The sequence below is a fragment of the Eleutherodactylus coqui genome, chromosome 11, assembly GCF_035609145.1.
Source record: "Eleutherodactylus coqui strain aEleCoq1 chromosome 11, aEleCoq1.hap1, whole genome shotgun sequence".
In the NCBI taxonomy this organism is placed as follows: Eukaryota; Metazoa; Chordata; class Amphibia; order Anura; family Eleutherodactylidae; genus Eleutherodactylus; species Eleutherodactylus coqui.
This window is the reverse complement of record NC_089847.1, coordinates 14,968,048-14,988,157: the sequence shown is the minus strand read 5'-3', so window position 1 is coordinate 14,988,157 and position 20,110 is coordinate 14,968,048. Positions and strand designations below refer to the sequence as shown.

Genomic DNA, 20,110 nt, shown 5'->3' with positions numbered 1-20,110 from the left:
CCTGAGCCTTTAGTTACGCCCCTGCCGCAGCCTCTTACGTTTTTGTCTGGGAATTAGTCATTCGCATCACTTTTATGCTTTACGTCTGGGTTTATGTCCGCTTTCCCATTTTAATGCCTGAAAAAAAGATTCTGGCTGAACCATTCACTTGTATTGCTGAGATGGAGACCAATAAATCTCTGTTTTAATAGGGTTTCATTTTTTCCCAGCATTCTGTGCTAGAAAGATTAACATGGTGGCTCTTGTTATTCTTTCTAGCACAGGACAGGGGAAACGAACGGTCTGCTGCCTGATGTGATGCCAGTTTCTAGTTAATAGATAACCATATACATAACAGGAAATGGAGGAGGGTGTTGTCTCACACTGCCCATAGAAGTCTATGAAGAGGAGGTGGGACAGAAGCAGAGATTCACACATACAATGCAGCTCCTAATAGTTAGTGTCTACTGCCTCACAGCTACTGAAATCACATCTACATTGCTATATAATGTCCTCCATGATGTTGTTTCTCTGTGTGTGCTACAGAAAGTCTGCAGTTTTCTTCATGTGCATTGTATAGAGATGACAGAACAGTCTACACCCACCAGCTCAGAGAAAGGAGAGCAGGATGTCTTCTCTATGTGTGCAGTGTATAGAGACATCATAGCAGCAGTCTACACCCAACAGCTCAGAGATAGAGAACACATCCTGCTTCTTTGTGTGCAGTATATGGAGAGATCATAGCAGCAGTAAACACCCTCCAGCTCGGAGAGAGAAGAAGAGATCTGGCTCTCCTATGCGTGCAGTGTATGGAGGCATCATAGCCGCAGTCTACACCCACCAGCTCAGAGAGAGAGAGAGATACTGCTCTCCTATATGTACTGTTTATGGAGACATCATAGCAGCAGTCTACACCCACCAGCTCAGAGAGAGAAGAGATACTGCTCTCCTATGTGTGCATTGTATAGTGATGACCTAGGAGCATTCTTCACTTACAAGCTCAGAGCGAAGAAGAGATCCCGCTCCCATGTGTGTGCAGTGTATGGAAAGATCATAGCAACAGTCTACACCCACCAGCCCAGAGATAGAGAAGAGATCCTGCTCTCCTATATGTGCAGTGTATGAAGAGATCATAGCAGCAGTCTAAACCCACCAGCCCAGAGAGAGAAGAAGAGATCCTGCCTATGCATGCAGTGTATCGAGAGATCATAGTAGCAGTGTACACCCACCAGCTTACGGAAGATTGAGAATTAGAGATGGGGTCTGCAGAAGGTAGAATTGGTGAAAAATGCAGGATACAAGTCAGATAAAAGCCAGATATAGTGTTATTCCTCACACACACAGCAGCTTATTATGAAAACTTCGACTTACTTTAAATTAGTTTAATTTCTCCTTGACTAAAATCAGCACAGAGAGAAAAGTTGTGTGTGATCGGTAAAGTAGTTGGGTTTTAACTGATGGGTGTATCTGATGTTGTGTCCTTCCACCATACTTGTGACATCATCTCTTACCAGCTATTGAATCCAAATGGTTGTGAAATTCATAAATACCCGTTGCTGAAGTAGTTCTTACAAATCTACTCCACCTCCTAGGCATTTACTTAGAACCTCTCATACATTTATACAGATAAACCAACAATATCCACTTGACAAGATGTTAGACTTTTACTGTGTTGTAGATTCACTTACATCCACGTATAAGTAGACCTCATAATACATCTTATATATGAAGTGTTTGCTGAGTAACAAAACGTGAGAGCCAAACCAAGTACATCCATTGCCAAAGTCTACTTCTTTACTGCTACGGCGATGGCGTTTCTTAACGGTCACTTGCAACATTTGTCAACTTCTTGAGGAGCAGTCACACATTCCTTGGCACAGGCACTGGCAGAAGCCATAGACCAGACACACGGTTAAACTAGACGGGACAAGGCTAACACAAACAATCCCAAGAGTCACTTTCTGAATTACCAGCAGATAGATCCCAAGGGGTAAGGAACCGAAGTAAAAAAAGCCAAGGAGCCAGACAAGTATCCGGGGAACATGGTTGCACAGTTTGGAGAATAGGTCATGGTCTATTTGGCTATGAGAACTTATGGAGGCCGAGTCCAGACTATGTTCTGCATAGTAGTCTGAGATGGTGTTTTGACTTGGAGTCCTGGTAGAGTCCCTTTGTACTTCCATAATCGTGATCACTAGGCAGTTGGAAGATCCGTGAGAGGGACTCGACGACGCCAGGTTTTTGGGTGTTAAGACCACTTCATTGCTGTCCGATTTGCACATTGTTTTTTCTGCCAACTTCGACAGGATATTGGTATCATCCGGGAGGCCTGCAACCTCCTCTTCCTGAAGTTCAGTCTCATTGCGACAAAAAGGGCAGCTGATACATGGAGCACCTCCTCCTATAGTGAGGATCTTGGTAAGACATCTGGCACAGACTCGGTGAAGGCAGTCTAGGATCTTGGGCTTACGGCTGTGAGTGTTGAATCTCTGGTAACATATCTTACATTCCAGCTCTTCCACTGTTAGCGTTTCCTCTGTACTCATCTTTTAGCGTTGCAGGAAAGCTGGAAAATAAATCAACAGTAAAATCAGTTTATTTTTCCAGGACTTGAGAATACTTTTTGTAATGTAAAAACTAGGGACTTCAGGGAATCAGCAGCCAACATAAGGGGCGAACTGCTGCTTTAAAGTGAAACTCCACTTTTAACTAGCTTGCAACATTTTGGGCATCCATATATTTTCAGCTTCTTTATGGACCGCTCAGGCTATCTGTTTACTAGATGTGTATAGAATGAGTGAAGATTATGGGGTAATAAACTAGCTATTTGCCCACTCACCAAGCAGTTTGGCCACCTGTCTAATTTGTTAAGGTAACCACATACATTAGACTAAGATCGGCATGGCTGGTTTACCCACTAATCTGTATTACATTTTCTGCTGAAGTTTGTTCGCCAGATATCGACATGGTAAAAAAGAATCAGACATATTGGATTTCAACATGCCTGATCCTTTTTTTTTTCCAAGGGAGATAAGCCGCCACCAAAGGAGCCTCCCAGTGGCTTACTCCTCTAACCCTATTGAGAACCGAGCCGAGCAAGCATGTGTATGGTGGGTCAGGAGAAATAGCTGTTAAAGGGGTTTGGTCACCTTGTCCTTGACCCCTTAGTGACCACTCATACGTGTTTTCACGTCCTGGGTAACCAGGCTTTAATCTACAGGGCCGTAAAAACACGACAGCCATGTAGAATAAAGTCCCGGAGTCTGTGCATGTGACAGCTCCAGGCTATCGGCTACCAGAGGTAGCCAAGAGCCTTGAGCTGTCATGGGGGGGCCACGGTATGCAGTGCCCAGTCATGCAATCATCGTTATCCATTGGATAACAGCGATTGCATAAAAGTTGTAAGGAAAACATTTTTTTTTTTAAGTTAGTTTCATCTTCCATCAAAGATCAGATCTGTGAGTGGAGATGAAACTACTCACCTCTTGCCTCCACAATGACCCATGGCGATCTGATCCTGCAAGGACCTGCTGCTGGCTTCTGTACATGCTAGTCACCGGCAGGATGTCTGATGCATGTGCAGAAGCCGGGAGAGCCAGAAAATTTTAAAATCTCCCAGCCAGTCAAAAGCCTGGAAATTTCATGTGAAGGGGGGAGGTCCTGCGATATGTCGTCCCCGGTCACGTGATTGCGTTATCCAATGGATAACTGCAATCATGTAAAGTAAAAAAACGTTTTTTATAAAGTTAGTTAATTCTACCCTTACAGATTGTCAAGGAAGGTGAAATTATCTAAGGCCTCCATATTTGTCCCCCGATGGGATCTTTATCTATGGTCCTTTCCCTGGCTTCTGCGCATGACCGTCTGCAAAATGGTGGACACATGCACCGAAGCCGAGGATTGACCGGGAATTTTAAAATCTCCCTACTCCTGGCTACCAAAGGTATCTGAGAGCCTGGATATTTAACCGGGGAGCGCAGTATGTGGTCACTGGTCACGTGATCACCGTTATATCACATGAAGGTTGAGAAAAAGGTTAAAAAAAAATAATAAATTTACCTCCCACTGATTGGATCCTTAACCCACTTAAGGTCCCCATATTTGTCCCCCGACTGGACCTTTCCCCGATTTCTGCACATGTGACTGTCGGCAAAATGGCAATCGCAAGTGCATAAGCTGTGGAGTCCAGGACATTAAAAATCTCCTTGCTCCCGGTAGCCGAAAGCCTCCTCAGTAAGCCATACAGGTGGCAGTCTATAGTGGGCACTCTCTTATCTCTTATCAGCAGTTCTCCTAATCATATAAATGGATGATGGCCCGCCTTTTATCTAAATTCTTCTTTGTGACCGATCGGTAACCTGTGTGATACGACTCGCTGGCGTTTTCTTGCCGGAGCAGTTTGCTACTTTGCCAATTCATTATTTAATTACGAAGATCCAACTCTTAACCCTTTCCAATCCACAGTCTGACGTCTTCCAACATTCTGATTGAAGGCTGTACAGCTCCGATGTCAGAAGACGTCCAGCAGAGTATTCTTACTGTATATTACTGGCCGCTCTGTTGTTGGGGGGGGGGGGGGGGGGGGGCCCTCCCCAGCTTGTCATATACTGCAGTACTGGCTCTAGCCAGCCGATGGCGACATTGTATAATAGCGGGGGGGAAAAGCCCCTTGGGAAATCCTGAATCCAAAATTGGATTGCAAAGGGTTAACCGCCTCCCAGCAAACAGTTAAGTGACAGACAGAGAACATGGTGGCTCCATTACTTCTGATCTCACAGAACAGATCAGGAGAACAACATTTTAATCGCTCATCAGCGTCATCCCGGATCATAATGCAGTTCTATATTGCAGCAGTCGTGTATTACAAGGACATAACATACGTACATCGCAAGCAAAGAGGCAATCTGTAGAATATGCTGCATTTCCTTCCGGCCCCCGCACATCTATGGATCCTATTCATTTCTGCAGGTCAGGCCATCACTGATCACCAGCTTTCCTGTGTGGGCAAAATACATCAGCAGCAGCAGAACTCTCCTGTTTGCTGCTTTGTATCAGTGTAGGCAAAATGTGTCAGTCTGGGGAGCGGGCTGTTTAGATAGCAGAAGGTTGGCTAAGCTAGATACAATTGTAGCCAACTCTCAGGAGTTGGTATTAAAGGGGGTTGTCCGAGAATCAAAACTGCCATTCCTTTATGTTACACTGAAAAAATTTGCAATTTACTAACTTTTGCTAAAATCTCTAATTTTCTCAGTCGGGTCTATGGTCGCCGGGTTCTGCTATGAAATCCAAGTATCCTAATGAGCCTTTGCGACTCAGTATATGAGTATGTCTCCAACTACGTCAGTCTCGGGGCAATCCTTTCATTTTCATATACGGCGTATGCATCTATGTAGGCTGAAGAAAATTGGCACACGTGTAGTCCATGCGCATGAACAGGGTGGCACTATGAGACTGGCATAGTTGTTGATGTACCCACATACCAAGCCACAAATGCTTGTAGGGATCAATGAATGTGACATCAGCAGAACGCGCTTGGATTTCACAGCGGGATCATGTGACCATAGAAATGATTGGGAAAATGGGACATTTTTTTTAAAAAGTTGGTCAATTCCAAATTTGTTTAGCGTCCCATAAAGAAGAATGGAAACAATGATGGTTTTGGGTCTCAGCAGCCACTGAAATGAAAAATTTACTCCATAGCGTGGCCATCCAAGAAATACATAGATAGACTGGGTACTCCAGAGCTCAGGCTTACATGTCCCAGTTGGACGAGGGGCTTCCTTTTAGGATAACCTCTTTAGCACCCTAGGTTTCAGCTGTTTACACATTGGACTACTGCTGCTGTCCTTGCAATTTGCATCAGGGTATGTAAGCATCACCAAGAAAACAATTGCCTCAGTCATTGGTAATGGCCTTATCTTATCAGAAAGGAATACATGAGGGAGCATATCTGTTTCTGGACAAAATTTAGTCCCAGAACCAGAGAAGAGTTGTATTGCTTGCAGTTGTCTCTGCTGTCCCTCCCATCCACAGTTCCAGGTACTGTTTTGTTTTGTCTCCACAGGATAGATCATCAGTAGTTGATAAGCTGGGGTCCCAGCCCTGATTCCCAGGCCCACTGTTAGGCCTCATGTCCACGGGGAAAATCAGATCCGCTGCAGATTCTACATGTAGAATCTGCAGCGGGTCCCTCCTGCCCCGCGGACATGGGCGCTGAAAATAGCAATTTAAAAGCATTTACCTTTCCGTAGCGGACGGCGAAGATCAGCTGTTCCTCACGGCCGGATCTTCATTTTCGGCCGGCGGATGAATTCCTGACGCCGGCGGCACATCGCCGGCACGTCGTCGACGTGCCGCGCGCATGCGCCGGGCACATCCGCCGAGCCGAAGCAAGGGAGATGCAGCCGTGAGGAAGAGCAGAGCTTCGCGGCCCGCTGCGGGTGAGTAAATGCTTTAAATTCCTATTTTAGGTCTCCCGCGGATCCGGACGGCTTCCATAGGCTTCAATAGAAGCCCGCGGGAGCCGTCCCCGCGGGAGACCCGCATGAAAATGGAGCATGGTCCAGATTTTTTCATGCTCCATTTTTTTTTAAATCACTTTTATTGACGATCCGCGGGTATTTATGTACCCGCGGGTGGTCAATGCATCCCTATGGGGTGCGGATCCGCGCGCGGGAGATCCGCTGCGGATTTTAAATGTCATTTTGCCCGTGGACATGAGCCCTTAGTGTGCACAGCGCTGGAACATTGCAGTGGTGTGGTTTGGTACTACAAGCACAGCAAATTCAATGCGAGCTATGCCTGTAGTACCAAGCTGGGCTGCTGCAATACGGACAGCGCTATCTGCTTCCAGTACTGACTGTGCTTACCACGGCCTCAGAAATCAGATGATCAATGGACCTATGTCGACCAAGCATTGATGACTTCTCCTTGAGGATAGGTCATCAATAGGAAAAGTCCAAAATGTCTCAGACAATCCCTTTAAGTTTTATTGCAGTCCTTGACATTGGTTCAGTCTGAAATTGTGGCCCCCATGGCCAATAATTGTGCACCCCTGTCTTCAATGTGCCATGCTTCTTGTCTGTTAGCACTTTGCAACCTTTCCCGCTGAGGCTGAGCAGACTGATAACAGAGAGCAATACCTTGTGCATGTCACAGCTTGACTGCTGATAACAGGATTTTCTAGGTTTAGTCTTTGTCTGCTGTTATAACACAGTGACAGGAGCATCGTCACCAGAATTATGGGCTCCCCATATAAATTACCCAATTTCTGCCACTTCCCCACATCGTCGCTTCAGCAGTTTTGCGAATTTATTGTTTTTTTTTTAATAGTCTCCGCCAGGAACGTGCAAATAGATTCTTTATTCTGCAAAAGGCTACAGTCCTTGTGAAGACATGATGGCAGCAGGGCACTTGCCGGCTGTCACTTACAATCCTCAAGACTGTCACAGTAATGACACGCTGCCTGCGATGCTGTCCTGGGCCCCTGCCGTGTGAATAACACACAGCGCGCTCAGACACAAGGCGGGGAAGCTTTATGGCATCCTCATGGCTGGCTAGATTTACCACATAAGTAAGAGCACAGCTTCCCTAATCGCCATGATCAACCGCTGTCACCGCCAGGCGGGGCGCAATGTAATTTTGCATTAGTTGTCACCAAGATGTTTATGTGGATCTAAATAGGGAAACTGACTCATTAGCATGCTGAGATGTTTTTTTGGCTCACAGATTTAATGCTGCAGGGTTCAGAAGCCGTTCTACATCTTGCATGGTAACATTCATGACAGCCTTTACCATCTACGACAAGCAGGGGGCATTAGATCCGACGGCACGCTAACATTGACACTTCCTAATCTCCGCAAAAAGTATACAGCTTGATATAGTAGCGTTACTCGGTATAGCGACACTACAGGCATGGAAATAAGGGAGATGGACCAATAGCTCTGCAGCGCTACTTATTGGATGGCAGCTTTCTTTCAAATCAGACAGCTGTTTCGGGGTGTTTGCCCCTCATCAGTGTGCTGTAGGATCCTGACTTGGCTAGTGAGAGGCCGGTGATGTGGGTCGGGAGGGGTATCCTCACTCCTTAAGGAGAGCACGAAGAAGCTGAGTGAGGAGACTTATAAGGCTGCGAAGGTATTGTTCCATCTTCCTTATTTGCATATTACCCAGAGGAGCATGGATGGCCTTATAAGTCTCTTCACTCACTTTCTTGGTGCTCTCCTTTAGGCGTGACAATAGCCCTCCCAACTAACGTCATAAGCCTTTCACTAGGCAAGCTAGGATCCTACTGCACACTGACGAAGGGCAAAAAAATCTGAAACAGCTGTCTGTGTATGGATACTAGCTTGGTTTTCAATTCCCAACCGTTGCTCTACAGACCTGTATAAAGGGTCAGGCATTGATTTGAAGGAATGCTGCCATCCAATAGGTGGCACTACAGAGGTATTGCTCCATCCCCCTTATTTGCACATTACCCAGAGGAGAGTAAGTGGCCTTATAAGTCTCCTCACTCACCTTCTTGGTGCTCTCCCTAAGGAGATTTGGAATCTGTGATCCACATGGGGGGGAAAAAAAGGACCTCACCTCTTGATACAGATTCCCCATTGGTGTGAGGATTTGCCCATTATACTGGGTCTGCGGCTGCACTGATGTAAATCCACAGCGATCTACCTGCATTTCTGCCACAATGCCCCTTGTAAACAGGGAAGTACAATGACCGATCTGAGCCCTACTTAGCTGTAGCACTCGGCGGAGGGCCCAAACCCCCCCCCCCCCCCCCCCCCCCCCGTGCAATCTGAATGAACATTTTCATGATCGTTCCCCTCGATCCTTCTATTTTTCTGTTGCATCTGATATCTATGAAGGTAATCTGAGTATTGCCAATGCGTGTTTGAGCTCATTGTAGATAATTTTTCTATGTCCTTGACGGATCAGAAAACTACTCTTCCCCCCCCCCCCAAAAAAAAAATCTTGCTAATCTTGCAATAGAAACTAATGGAAAGTGTGGTTTGTTTCTTGCCAAGCTTCCGTTATCCCCTTCTACGCTCACAGAGAGAATCTGGGACAGACAGGTTTCTAGGGGAATGAGTTCTGACAAGGCCGTAGAAAAGACTATGATAGTCTTTAGGCTGGGCTCACACAAACGGATTTGAACTTGGCTGTGGCCGCTGCAGAGGAGATATAGTATTAAGTGGCGGCTATTCAGATGGCTGGACAGCTCGAGCCCACCAGAGACACTTGTGCAAAGCAGATTTTTGTTCTTGCTCATAGATGATGGTCTTAAGTCCCCCCCCCCCCCATACCATCCCCTTCTATTATGCCTACATACCCTAACAAGACATGGATAGGGGTTACCATAAGGAGACAAATAGACAAACTTCCATTCATTGTCTAAAGAATACTGCCACCCAGTGCAGAAACAGTCCCTGGTGGTCCAGGGAAGTGAGAGTTTACATCCCTTTGCTCCTGGTGGTCCAGTGGTAGGCAGCCCTTAGGGGTACGGAGGCCACAGTTGCTCTACCACCCCCTAAACCGACGCGGCTATTAACTCAAATTTTTAGACTGACGCCATATTGACAACAATGAAGGGGCGAAGCAGCAAGTCACACCTCATTCCCATCTGCGGTATTTTTCGGGTATTTCAGGAATAGTTTAATATGTTTCTGCTTCTATTTATCACACGCTCCTTTTAGCTGCTCCACAAAGTCAGCGCGAACAGAGGTGTCAGACACAAAATTACAAGACATGATGGATCTATTATTTGACTCCTTGGGGGGGCCTCCTCCCCCACCTTCTAACCAGCAGTCAAGGGCATTGCTTTCCAAAGGCACTCATTAATATTAATTTCTACCAATATAATATTTGACCAAGATTCATCCATTATTAATACCCCGGCAAGACTGAAAGCGTGCATTAGCTGTCTGACAAATGTTCTTCAAGAGGGAATGAATTAGCAGCGTAATTTGTACTTTCACCAGCGCGTCGTCTGACAGACTGCTATTAGCAGCGCCGGGTATCGCTAAATAGTATCAGTGTCGCATAATTAAAGTTGCTATCAGCTCACAAACAGCTCATCTAATGTGTGAGAGTCCAGGTCCTGCAAATCACAGAAAGCATCGGGGTTAGGCTCTAATTAGCAATTCAATCCGTAGCGAGGTTGTATCTATCGCAGCTGCCAGATTGAGGGTTGTTCTGTTGACCGTATCCAGCATATATTAAATGGTTTGTGGTTACATTAGTTCTTTTGATGACGCTATAAATTCGCTTCAAGGAATATGTCCATCTTTGCAACCATATTTTTAGTGCTTCAATGCATTTGAAATCTAAAGCGAAGCAGCTTTGGCAAGCGCTTTGAATAAGGGGCCACTCCTGCAAATACCTCCTTTTCCATTCCTGCCCTTTTCACCTGACTGTCACTGTGGAGGTCTCCTCTGTGTATTAGACTCTCTTCCATATTGTGCGGTCCCCTGTCTGATACTTATTAGGTACCAGATTGATGGTGACCTTTTTTTATTTTCATAGCAATCCCATGATGCATCAGAACACCATTAGCTAGAGGCTATATACCATTGCTGCCTTCTGGGGGACGGTTTAATTACGATTACCTTCTGTATTCACCTAAATAAGCTACAGAATATATAGAGTATACAGTCAGAAGGCTGAGTTGTGATCTCCTCTATTATACCTGTGTGACAGGAACTGTGTGATCATCGTCAGTAACTGTTTATAAGAGTGAATGTCCTCCTCTAGGCAATTTCTGTGGTAGGTTCCATGCAACAACGTCACACAGACTAAAAATAATTAACTTGAAACTGAATACATAACCACAAGTAGATCTGAGCTGGTCAGAACTAAGATCACATGACCATCTAAAGAGAAAGAGGCCAGGAGTTTCATATAGAAAGGAAAAACTAACCAACATAACACTAGCTCACTTATATATAATGAGGGAGAAGAGTTTCATAGTGAAAAAAAAAAATCACTGGTGTGCCCCTTTAAAAATCCTCCTGCTAACAAGACCCAGATATCACTTGGTACTATGGCAGCCAGGACGGACATGTGGTCTTGGAAAACTGATGGCTAAGCACCGTAACAGACAGACAAAACAAGGCTCTAGTGTCCGCCTACCAACCGATGAAGGGAACTGGATAGGTTACAGGTAGGACAAACGGATAAGAACCAGGCGTTCAACAACAAACAGACATGTGGATCAGACATCGAACGAAATACAGACATAAAACAGCGACTGGCAAACACTCCCCTAGCATATCTGCACGCATAAACAGACTTAATTGCTAACGTACGTACAGGGTATTGCTTCATGTTTTGGCCAAGATATTAAGCCCACGAGCCCACCGACAAGGGTCCTCATTGTCTCATAGGTCCCTACTCCCACAAGACAGCTTGCGCCATCAATCCTGCCTGCAAGCTAAGCAATCATCTCAATGGGGACTGCCCTACGCTGGAACCTATGGATCTGGCTTGCCCTAGATGGTAAACGACCCAAGCAGTTCACACCAACACATGGAATGCATACAAAACGGAACAGGACTGTTCACACCACATGTCCGGTACCCAGCACAGACACGCAGAACACATCGCAGTTTGCACCCGCAGCACAATAAGCATGAATGCAAACACCATAGGGAATGAGGAAAACCAGCTCCCTCCAGCCAGAGGGCTGATATATATGTGCAGCAGACCGGTGGGAATTGGCTGGCTGGAGAACTCCACACCCAGCTAGCTAAATCATGCAACACCTGTGGCAGTGTGCTCCTGGAAACCCATAGAACTACAGGTCCCAGCAGCACAACCTGACACCTATGTAATCCTTCCTTCATACCCCCTTTATCTGCTCTTTATTTCCTGCTAACCTAGGTCTACATAGGAGCTGTAGACACAAAACTAGACCTTTTTAGTCAAGAGTATTTGCAAAGTTGCTTGATTTTACATTTTAGGTGTATTACAATAATCACAAAAAATGTTGCAAAGGTGGACATCGCCTTTAAGGGGTCTTCCAACAATAGGAAAAAATGTATGCAGTAGAGCATAAACTAAGACACAGTCACCGGTCAGATGTCCACCGCACCAGAACTAGGAAGTTGCTGCATCAGTCACGTGCTATTCATTGTACATGTGACTGTTCACTCAGCCAATCACAGACTTCAGCGGTCATGTGCTGTTCATGACAAACTTGCCACTGAAGCCTGTGACTGGATGAGCGGTCACGTGCGCTATGAATGGCGCATGACTGTTGCGGCAAATGCCTGGTTCCAGATTGGAGCCGGTATAACTGTGGTGGACCCAGCTGACATCTGACCGGTCAATATGCCTTACGTGGTTACTTTGTGCTCTCCCCACCTTCAGCCTCTTTTTTCCTAATGTTGAAAAGCCCCTTTAAGACAGAGACCTTTCTTCTGGCTGGGGGTAATAGTCAGGCACAGGAAGGGCTGCACCACACAGTGAGAACTATACACCAGACCTCGTTCACATCCGCGTTGAAGACCTTGTTAGAAACTTTAATTGCAGATTCCATAATTTTTTTCAGGGACATCTACTGTTACGTCATACCCATCTAAATGATTGACACCGGCAGACCCCATTATATGCCAAGTAGTCCATTGAGCGCTAATGGTGACTGCGTTGTGGTCTCCATTTATAACGGAAGCCACAAACACAAATGTGATGACGGCCAATGTTGTATTATTCTCGCCTTTCATGATTTCCATTATGTTGCTGAATCCTTGACATTTTTTGAAAATGTAGTTTAGTATCTCTGCATTGGACCCGCTGTCCCCAGTAGATCTATAGCAGCCGCCTGGATCGGCTCTACGGTATTATATGTGCACTCTTTGCTCCATTATGATGTACTGTTATCATTCATTAGTCTTACAGTACACTTGAATTATGGATACAATTGGCAAACGGGTGGAACTTGCAGCTGTAAATTGAGTCCCTGTCCAACTTTCTGCTTAACTTCTGTTTAAAAAAAGGTCTTCCGGTTCTAAAATATTAATGACCTATCCTCAGGATATGAGATTACTGGGGTACCGGTCTGCTGTTGCAAGAGGCAATCGTGTTCGAATGAGCCCTGCGGCCTCTTACCTGCATACCTGAGTCAGCGCCATGCATTGTATTGTGACTCCACCTGGTTAGGATCGCTCAGTCCCATTTTAAATGGGTCTGACTGTTCTGAGGCCACGTGATGAATGAACATGAGACGTCACTGGCTTGAGAAGAAGCCACCGTCTTCAGCTCTTTGAACAACTGAATGGCAGGGATCCTCAGTGGCGGACCCCCACCTATTAGGTCATCAATATTGTAGTCCCAGAAAGCACATTTAAAGGGATTGTGCAGATGCTATACCATTTTTTTAAACAGTGGTACTTACCTGTCCTCACCCCCAGCGCTGCAGCCCCGCAGTCCTCCCAGTCTTTATTGCGGAACAGAAACCACCTGACCGCTGCAACCAATCAGAGGCCTCAATGGTTAGCTGACGGTTTCCTGGCATCACCGCTCAGATGCTGGGAGCCGTGATGTCAGGAGAATGGCACCTGACCACTGTGGCCTCTGATTGGTAGCAGTGATCAGGTGGTTTTCATTCCACAACAAAGATCCGGAGGACTGCGGGGCTGCAGCGCTGGATCGGGTAAGTACCACTACTTTTTATTGTTTTCATAGATTTGGATCTATGTTTATAAATGGTATCATTCAAACAACGCCTTTTAAGTTCCTCATCATTTGCCAGATCTCTTCTTGTAGTCGGTGACTGGAAAGACGGGCACACAGGAGCTCCTCATATAAACTATGCCCTGTTGACAATTGGCAGTAAGTAGTGCTGGAGCAGAGCCACACCATTGCCTCTGCTAAGTAAAGATGGTTATGCCACATCTAGGGGCATGTTTTTGGAAACACGGTTTCCAACCCATGTTGAATAATACCTTTACTTCATAAGGAATAAGTCGCCTTGTAACTCCAGCCTTTAGGATGGGCCATCAGTGTGTGATCAGTGGGGGTCCGACACCCACCCATCAGTAGAACAAAGGAGCCCCAAGTGATCACTGTGCTCTCTGTTTATCCAGGCACATTCACAAATCAGATTGTCGCTGATTGTTGTGCAATGAGAATTTGTGACCCATCAATATGTTTTTATGTTTAATTGCATCACCGTTTTCACTTCTTCCTTGCAGTCAGTGAATAGAAGAATTCTTGTTTGCTTTCAAAGCTGGCCTCATTTCAGTGCCTCAGACCTCGATCAGGACAGGTTTTAGCCTTTGGATATAAACAAGGATATTTTTGTTCACTGACACCAAGCATATATCTTAAAAAAATGGTAAGATATACCTAAAGGGGTTTTCTGGGACTAAACTTGATGATCCATCTTTGGAATAGGTCATCATTAGTTAATCGGCAGGGTCTGCAGCTTGCTCCCACCACCGATCAGCTGATTGAAGAGGCCAAAGTGCTCCAGTGGGCGACTCTGCCTCCTCTCAGGCCAGTCATATCACGTTCATCGGTCTTATGGCCTGAGAGCAGCTCAGTCCTATTCAAGTGAATGAGATTGAACTGCAATACCAGGTACAGCCACTTACAATGTACGACACTGTGCTTGGTATGGACTCAAGTGAGAGCGGCGCGCTTTGAGCGCCACTATCATTTCAATCAGCTGATCCGCGGGGATCCCAAGTGACCAACCACCGCTAATCAACTATTGAGAATAGGTCATCAATAATGTAGTCCTGGAGAATCCGTTTGAAGTATACTATAAAGTTGCAGAACTTTTTCGGTTTTCTATAAATATGTTTGTTAAAGGGGTAGTCCCATCTTGCAGAGTGATGGCATATAGCTCAGATGTGCCCTCACTTTATGATTGGTGGGGTCCGACTTCTAGGACATCAACAATCATAAAAAACAGTGGTAGTCTACGCACACAGACGGAATGAAAAGTGTCACTGTGATAGACGGAGCGACGACTTCCCGGGGTGACAGCGTGGGAAAATGGAACTCGGCAAGTATCAAAATTACACCCTGGACTCCGTCAGGCCTATCCTGAACGCACCATAACTTAGTTCATGGTGCTTATATTAGTGAAACATTCCCTTTAAGTAGATGGGACCAGCGGCAACTCCTTGCACAGCAGAGTAGCCAAGGTGCGAATGTGCAGGAAAACTTTAGAGTTGGCACTCCAGCTCCTTTATTCTCTGGGTCCCTGGGGTCAGATCCCCAACAATCACAAAGTGATTGCATAGCCTAGCAGTATGCCATAGTGTTATAAGATGGGAAGACCTCCAGGAATCGGCTTTACTGACATAGTACGGAAGCATGGGTATGTGACCGTCTGCAGCCTTCCTACGTCCTATCATCCTGGGACTGAAATAGGTTACCGGATGTTCAATGCGTATGTTATCATTGTGATGCCGGCTATTGGTCGTACCCAAAAATAACCAGGCGCTCGTCCGCATAGAAACATTAGCCGCTTTGAGACTTTTATTTCATTAAGTGACAGCGCCGAGGTCATTGCCACTGTATTAAATCAGAGTGTCACACACAAGCAATTCGGCCTTTTGTGACACCCCCACCCTCCCCGATCCTGCTAAGCTAGAAGAGCCAAATTGAATGGTCCTAAAGTGAGACGCGCGCCTTTAATGCAGCACTATTAGTTTTATTGGACAGCCGCTTTCATTACAGACTGGAGACTATGAAATGTGAGCAGGTCCTGGAGTCGTTTTCTTGATGTTTATGGTTGACCCATTAAACCTCAATTTGCCATAAAAAAAGAGGATTATGAGACCGGTCTGCTCAGATTTTTACAACACTGATTCTGCCGTTATATCCCTTTGTTTTGGAAACCTTAGGGACTAATTTCACTGCCATTACAGTTACTTGAGTTCTCACCCAGCTTTACCAGACTCCTGAATGGGGGGGGGGGGGGCTATAATGGGTGCAGATGATGTGGTCATACCTGGACCCTCAGGGCACCCATATGAGGAGACCAGTACTATGAATGAAGCATTATGGATGGGGGGGGGGGGGGGGGGCCTGTTACAGATTTTGCATTGGGGCCCAAGTTATGCCTCTGCTTTACTATCTATATAGTCACATACATACACCTAAGTTATCCTATACCCATATTCATCACACTGCCTCTTCCTCTGCCGCAGCTGAATGGTTAAACAGCTATGTCCAGACCTCGATCCCAAGGCTAAATCCCGTCTGCTTCCTACTTGTAGCATGTACTCTACTAGTGAACCAACTGTTAAATACTGCAAGCTCTACTGCCCTCAATAAACCATAGCCATGGATCGTGTGTGTCCTAGCATCAACATGAGCCTAAAGCAATTAACCCTTCTTCCAAATTAATGCAGCATTTACATTAATTGGGTCCTTTAAGTCAAGGGCCGGCGCTTTCCGACCTTGCATTGCGTTGAATGCATTAATAGCAATGACATTTACTGTAAAGAGAGCACAGGGGAACGATGGAGAGTTTAGGGGAGGGATGCAAGATTGTGAGATTGACATACCTGACTTAGGGGGTCGGTGAGACGTCGCTAAGCATCAACTGGGGAAAAGCGATGGACAATGTTGGGTCGTTGCATTCATCCTGCCAGTAAAATCCACATGTCACTCTTCATTGATTACAGGTGTACCGAAAGAAAGCTGCAAGCATCGTGCAAGGCGTCACTCACAAGCTGACCGAGCAGGAGGAAGACTTTGCAGGGAAGGCAGCTCAGTACCAGCGAGAAATGAAGTATCTCCGCTGGCTGCTTCAAGACAGGCAGCAAAACCTCACTGAAGTCTTGCAGCAGAAAAGGTAAGTCGCTGACGGAACAAAACAAGCCAATTAGATGTGACTGGTAGGAGGAGGAGAGCAGCTGCATTCTTCTTTTTCATCTAAGTCCCATCTGCTGAGGACGTGTATGCAGAAAATGGAGGCTTCCCTCCCCTCCACCTCCCCCCCAAAAGAAAATCTCCTTCCCAAAGACAATGATCAAGTAGCAAGTGCAGAATGTGCCATCTTCACCGAGGACCCCAAGGCTCCTTCTGCATGGTTGGGTCTACGACAACCCAGCGCTTGGTACATACATCCTGCCTGCACATCTTACTGCTAGGATGAGCGTGCTACTTTGTGCATGTTAGATGTGAAGCAACACAAGGGGAAGTGACTTCATTGGGGCTAGGGAGCAGTTAATTGGTTGATTGATTCCACCGTTAATGTAGACAGCGCATCAGATCTCACTTCTCTTCTCGTTGCTCTGGAACATTTTATTTTTACTTGCAAAAGGGGGAAATAATGGCCATAATCGCTGCTTTTAACAGTAGGAGGTTCCAGTCATTATACGTTCTCTGATGCCCTGCAATCTGGGGGCTAGGCTCTGCCAGGGAAGATGCCAAGGATATGAACTGCCCCTCGACTGATTATTGAAATGCTATATACAGCGTTGTGATCAGGGTTTTTTCTATAATTGCTTCAATTTATCTAAAATGAAAGACTAGACGATGTTACAAATAGTCTTGATTAAAATAAATAAATACATAAAATCTACCATTTTGTGTATGCAGCTCCTATGTAGTCCTGTGATTCACCATGGTTGCTGGCTACAAACAAACCCTGTGTAGTCTGATCTTGAAGTCATGTGTTGCCCCTTGCCTTCTGTCTCCTCTTGTCTGTAGGTTAGCAAGAAGAAAGGATTGGAATGTAATACTGGGACCCTCATCACAGTCAAGTCACTGGCAGCTATATTCCTTTGCCATCTCGCTGCTACTGCTTGTGTGGATTAGATAGTTGGATAGATAGATTGATTGTATGGGACGGTTGGATGGATATGGGATAGATGGAATGATATGAGCTGGGCAGATGGATTGATAGGAGATGAATAGAGGTATGAGATGGGTGGATGGTTATGGGGTATGAGATGGGTGAACGGATATGTGCTAGGTAGAGGGATGGATATGAGATGGATAGAGGTATGAGATGGGATGGATGAATATTGGAAGAGTATGAGATAGTTGGGTATGGGGTATGAGATAGTTGGGTATGGGGTATGAGATAGTTGGGTATGGGGTATGAGATAGTTGGGTATGGGGTATGAGATAGTTGGGTATGGGGTATGAGATAGTTGGGTATGGGGTATGAGATGGATGAGTTTGTGATGGATGGATGGGTATGAGATAGATGAATTGATATGAGCTGGGTAGAGGGATGGGTATGGGATGGATAGAGGTGTGGGATGGATGAATATTGGAAGAGTATGAGATGGATGAATATTGGAAGGGTATGAGATGGATGAACTGATATGAGCTGGGTAGAGGGATGGGTATGGGATGGATAGAGGTGTGGGATGGATGAATATTGGAAGAGTATGAGATGGATGAATATTGGAAGGGTATGAGATGGATGAACTGATATGAGCTGGGTAGAGGGATGGGTATGGGATGGATAGAGGTGTGGGATGGATGAATATTGTAAGGGTATGAGATGGATGAATATTGTAAGGTATGAGATGGATGGGTATGGCGTATGAGATGGATGAATTTATGAGTTGGGTAGATGAATGAGTATGGGATAAATAGATATGAGATGGATGGTTACAGGATGGATGTAGATCTGGATGGGTGTGAGATGGATGAGTTATGGGATGGATAGATATGAGATGGATGGATGTCGATATGGATGGGTATGACATGGATGAGTTATGGGATGGATAGATATGAGATGGATGGGTATGAGATGGATGAGTTATGGGATCGATAGATATGAGATGAATGGATGTAGATATGGATGGGTATGACATGGATGGATGGGTATGACATGAATAGATATGAGATAAGTCAGTATGGGATGGTTGAATGGACAGGAGATGTTTGGATGTATGTGATCTGCATTGATGGCTTGCTTTGAGATGGGTATGGGATGCATGGATGTATTAATATGAGATGGATGGATAGGAGGTGCATTCAAGTACTAAGGTCTCCTAATTTTTTTCTAAAAATCTACTTATCCTAGAAGGCGGAAAGTATTGTCACTTCTCAACATAATCTCCCTTTTGACGTACACATTCTTCACAACGTCAGCGCTATGATTGCATGGCCGATGTGAATGCTTCTTTACAGGTCTGTTTTGCTCGCTGGAAAATCGCTGATGTAAAAGCAGCACAACTGGAAAACATGCGACCACAGGGAATGTCCTATAGCTTTAAAAGCCAAAATTCGCTAGGTGCAAGTTTGGGTGAGTAGGGAGCCTAAAGAACCTCTTCAAAGTTGTTATCTTGATGCATTTGCGGCCCCTACCTGGAGGAAACTTTCCATGTCTGCAGGTCTTCACGCAGAATGGCGTGCACGGATCTTATTGAAATGCCACATTTGTAGGTAGGCAGTCTCTTCCACAGCTAATTGTGGATCCCCATGAACGCTTGCTCTACTCGCACAATCCTGTTGTCAGACTAGTTAGTGTGTGAATACGGCTCAGTTTGGTTTGCTGTCGCACAATGTTTGGCCTTCTTAGAACTGTCGCACCCACGAACGCATATTTTTCACGTTCATAACCCCTTAATCTCATGTCTCACTCAACTGTCGATTGGTGTCATTCCGTACATGGATGATTACCCACTCTTCTTGGAAAGTCACCATTGCCACTTTAAGTATTGAAGTTGCTGTCATGTGGGTTTTGTGCACGGGTAGATGCTGCCATCTGTCTCACTCATCTCGAAAGAATGCCCATGTCTTCTAATATGTGTCCCATATCTTTACTTGCTCCTATACCAGGAAAAAACATTGGAGACCTCAGAACCTGAATGCACCTCGTATGAGATGGGTAGATGGATGAATGGACAATAGCCGGACGGATGAATATTGAATATATTTGTAGACGTGAAATGGATAAATTAACTTTTCTTTCAAGTTCTGTAGACTATGTTTGCCTTTGCTTTCTGTAACTCCCATTCATTCCACTGCAGGACTAACCTCACGTGTGTGGCCACATCTCTACTAGAGATTGTGGGAGGACTCTCGGTTGCTGGACCTACATAGGTCTGACTTTTACGACATAATTAACAAGTCCTATATGAGAAGGGTTAATAGATTCTTAAGGTGACCGTACACCCTCTATAGCTGTCGACTGAACAAATACTTG

General features: G+C 45.4%; 2 protein-coding genes across 2 annotated transcripts in view; one reads left to right on the top strand and one right to left on the bottom strand.

Moving 5' to 3' along the window:
* The window catches only part of CEP89 (centrosomal protein 89), a 126,119-nt gene that overhangs the window by 93,460 nt on the left and 12,549 nt on the right, over window positions 1–20,110 (top strand). Inside the window, exon 17 of the mRNA XM_066583931.1 lies at window positions 16,623–16,792. Coding sequence (XP_066440028.1) covers window positions 16,623–16,792 — 170 coding nt within the window. The remainder of the gene's footprint in view (window positions 1–16,622; window positions 16,793–20,110) is intronic.
* Window positions 1,665–16,927, bottom strand: LOC136582721 (E3 ubiquitin-protein ligase RNF182-like). Its single transcript, XM_066583932.1, has 2 exons — window positions 16,503–16,927; window positions 1,665–2,545 (listed from the first exon to the last, which is right to left on the bottom strand). The coding sequence occupies exon 2, from the start codon at window positions 2,523–2,525 to the stop codon at window positions 1,821–1,823; it is 705 nt and encodes a 234-aa protein (XP_066440029.1). The 5' UTR covers window positions 2,526–2,545; window positions 16,503–16,927; the 3' UTR covers window positions 1,665–1,820.

Bases quoted from the DNA above. Each gene is read 5' to 3' on its own strand.
- LOC136582721 (XM_066583932.1), bottom strand. From the start codon at position 2,525: ATGAGTACAGAGGAAACGCTAACAGTGGAAGAGCTGGAATGTAAGATA.